Here is a 2,900-nt window from a genome sequence, read left to right on the forward strand (position 1 = left end):
CGAGCTGAGCGGGGCCGGGTCTTCCCCGCACGTCCCCAGCGAGCGGCCCAGACTCGGGCGCGCAGAAGGACGCGGGGGGCGCCCCGCAGCTTCCCAGGGTGCGTGCCACCACAGTGTCCGAAGGACAGCGAGCCCGCTCCCGGGGTCCTCACCTGAACCCCGCCCGCCAGCCGCCCGCGGAAACGCCTCCGCACGGGGAATGCCAGTTTGTGCAACAAAGCCTGACCGCCGCCCCCACCCCCCCCACCCCCGGCCTCGCGCCGGGCTGCGCCGTCCGAGGGCGCCCCTTCCGCCCCCCCAACCCCGCCTTCCCGGGCGCTCCCCGGCCGGGCTTCCCCCTGCGTCCCGTCCCCGGGGCCCACCGGCGGAGCCCCCGCAGGTACTCGGAGACTTCCGGGGAGAGGGGAGAGTGGCCGGGGCGGGCCGGGCGGGGGAGCTGACTCCCAGGCCCGCGGGGCTCGGGGAGGGGCCACGCGGCTGGCACTCCTCCCGGGGCTGGTGGCCGGTCGCGCTTGCAGGCGCAGAGGCGCTGGCCCTCCGGCGGGGCGCTCCGCAGCCATGTGGGGGACCTGGGCCATCCCGTGTCTGGTGAGTCGGCTCCTGCCCGGCGCCGGCGGGCGGGTGGCGGGCCGGCCGCGGGCTGCTGGGGCTCTCCCTGCCCGCGGGGTCTGGGAGCCGCTCCCTCCCGGCGCCCCTCCCCGGGGACGGCTGTGCGGGGCGCGGGCCGGGGTGGGAGAGGAGGGGGGCTTCGCGGGCAGCGCTGCGTGTCCCGCCGCACGTCGGCGCCGGGGCGGGTGCGTGTGCGCGCCCGGGAGTTGGGGGGCGGGGGTGTTGGGGACGGAGGCGCGGGGGGACCTCCGGCCGCTCCCTAGCGCACATGTTCCACTCGCTCTCACATCTGGGGAAGAAAGCGGCCCCCGGGCAGTGGGGAAAGTTGAGGCTTCAGACCAAACCGTTTCTTTCTCGAAAAAGTTATCTTGGGGCTGAATGCGCCTCTGGAGGCTTGTTTACCTTCTTATCACCACTCAGAAAAAGAAACTGTTCTTGTTTCCCTTCCGGGAATACTTCTTAAGACTGTAAGTCACTGCCTCAGGTTTGTCTCGCTTTGTCTTGCCTTCTTTTCTCGCCCTTCCTTTTCTTCTCGCCGTCTTCCTCGCTCGCACCCCTGCGGTGGCTTCTGTTCCCAGGACGCGGGGGAATCCGGGCCTCGCGGCTCGGGCGGTGCTACCTGCTCCCGGCGCGCACGCCCCCGCGCACCTGCACTTGGCGGGGAAGCCTGGGCCGCAGCCCCCCGTGGGGAGAGTACCTAGCGCACAACTGTCAGCTTGGTGGCCAATCCAAGAGACTCGGTTCATTTGAGTGCCGAAGCCCCCGAGAGTCCGTGGATTTTCATTCTATGGGGACCGACCCCAAGTTCTGAGCAGCGTGATGGGACCATGTATCAAGGCCACCTCAGGCAAATGTCACAGCAGCCGCGGGGTGAGGGAGATGCCTTCTTCATCTCCATTTTACAATTGGCGAAATGGAGGCCAGAAAGCTCAAGTCCTTCAGCTGAGATCACACAGCTAGTGTTAAGCGGCAGAGCTGGGACTTGACTTAGACCTATTTCCAAAGTCCAGGCAAGTTTGTTGATGATGGCACCTGGCTTCCAGACTACACGAAAAGTTGAAAGGAAAGAGGCAGTGGTGTCAGGAACCGTCTTATGATGGGGGGGGAGGGGAGAAAAAAAATCTCACTGACTCTTTTGGAAGTAATGTGCAATAATCTGGGTTCCTTTAGAAACTCTAAGAGAAAATTCAAGATTCACAGTCGAACTATTTGTACAACTCAGACCACGCTCTTTTCGTCCTATCCTTAACCATTGCATTATTACAGTGTTGGTTGCTTTGAAAAATCTCTCTTAGTTCTTGGGACTGAAGTACTAGTCAGTGTAGGAAAATTATCAAAGCCCAGAGGGAGTTACACTTGTTTAACTTAGCATCTTTGCCAGAGACGCATATTTAAAGCACCAAGGACACTTTGTTTTTTCTGAAAGAATGCACGCACACACACACACACACACGTGTGTATACGTTATTATTTGTATATACTTATTATTATAATAGCTGTAATAAGTTAAATATTTGTTTATTATGTTTACATATAATATATGGCCTAGGAGATTAATAAATTTAAGGTTTATTAAACAAAATTTATAAATGCAGACAAAATTCTTTCTTCTGAAAACAAATCTGACATAACCCTATCACTTAGATAATCACTGTCTACATTTTGTAAGGTATATTCCATTTTGCCCCTTTAACATGACTCTTAAATTTAGTTACACAGAATCCTGCCTTGCACCCACCACTTGCCCGATACCACACCTGTATTCTTAAATAAGTTTCCACGACGTCTGTCGTGTCATCTGGTGTGTCTCCCACAAATACTTGCTTGTGTGCCTTTGCACTTAGCAGTGCTTACTTAGTAGTAGCAAGAATAACCAAATGGGGGCGGGAGTGCTAATTACAGGGAACACAGATGCAGGTTTTGTTTGACCACGTGAGTGGGCTGCAAGTAGATGGGGGGGCACCTTATTCTCTTGTCCTCCTTGTTGCTCTCGTGCCCTTGTCTTTGTTGCCGCCTGTTGTCTCTTACCTCTGTGCTTCTCTTCTTTCTACCCCCTTGGCCTTCCTTTTTCTCTCTAGTTTCTAGCTGTTGTTGTCTATGATACCTACAAGAAACGTTTGAGATCCTCAAACAACTCACAAATGTCTAAAGGAGACTTTGAAAAAGAGTCAGACCTAATATAGAAATTTGTGTGAGAAGTAGCTGTGAGCAATGCTTCCTTCCTTCTTTTCTTTTTTTCTTTCTTTCTTTCTTTCTTTCTTTCTTTCTTTCTTTCTTTCTTTCTTTCTTTC

General features: G+C 55.5%; 1 protein-coding gene across 1 annotated transcript in view; it reads left to right on the forward strand.

Annotated features, from left to right (window-relative positions):
- Positions 1-450: 450 nt before the first annotated feature.
- FAS (Fas cell surface death receptor) overlaps positions 451-2,900 on the forward strand; it is a 25,254-nt gene continuing 22,804 nt past the window's right edge. The window contains exon 1 of the mRNA XM_021696127.1: positions 451-588. Within this exon, the coding sequence (XP_021551802.1) occupies positions 559-588 (30 nt within the window). The 5' untranslated portion in view covers positions 451-558. The remainder of the gene's footprint in view (positions 589-2,900) is intronic.

The sequence above is a fragment of the Neomonachus schauinslandi genome, chromosome 6, assembly GCF_002201575.2.
Source record: "Neomonachus schauinslandi chromosome 6, ASM220157v2, whole genome shotgun sequence".
Lineage (NCBI taxonomy): Eukaryota > Metazoa > Chordata > Mammalia > Carnivora > Phocidae > Neomonachus > Neomonachus schauinslandi.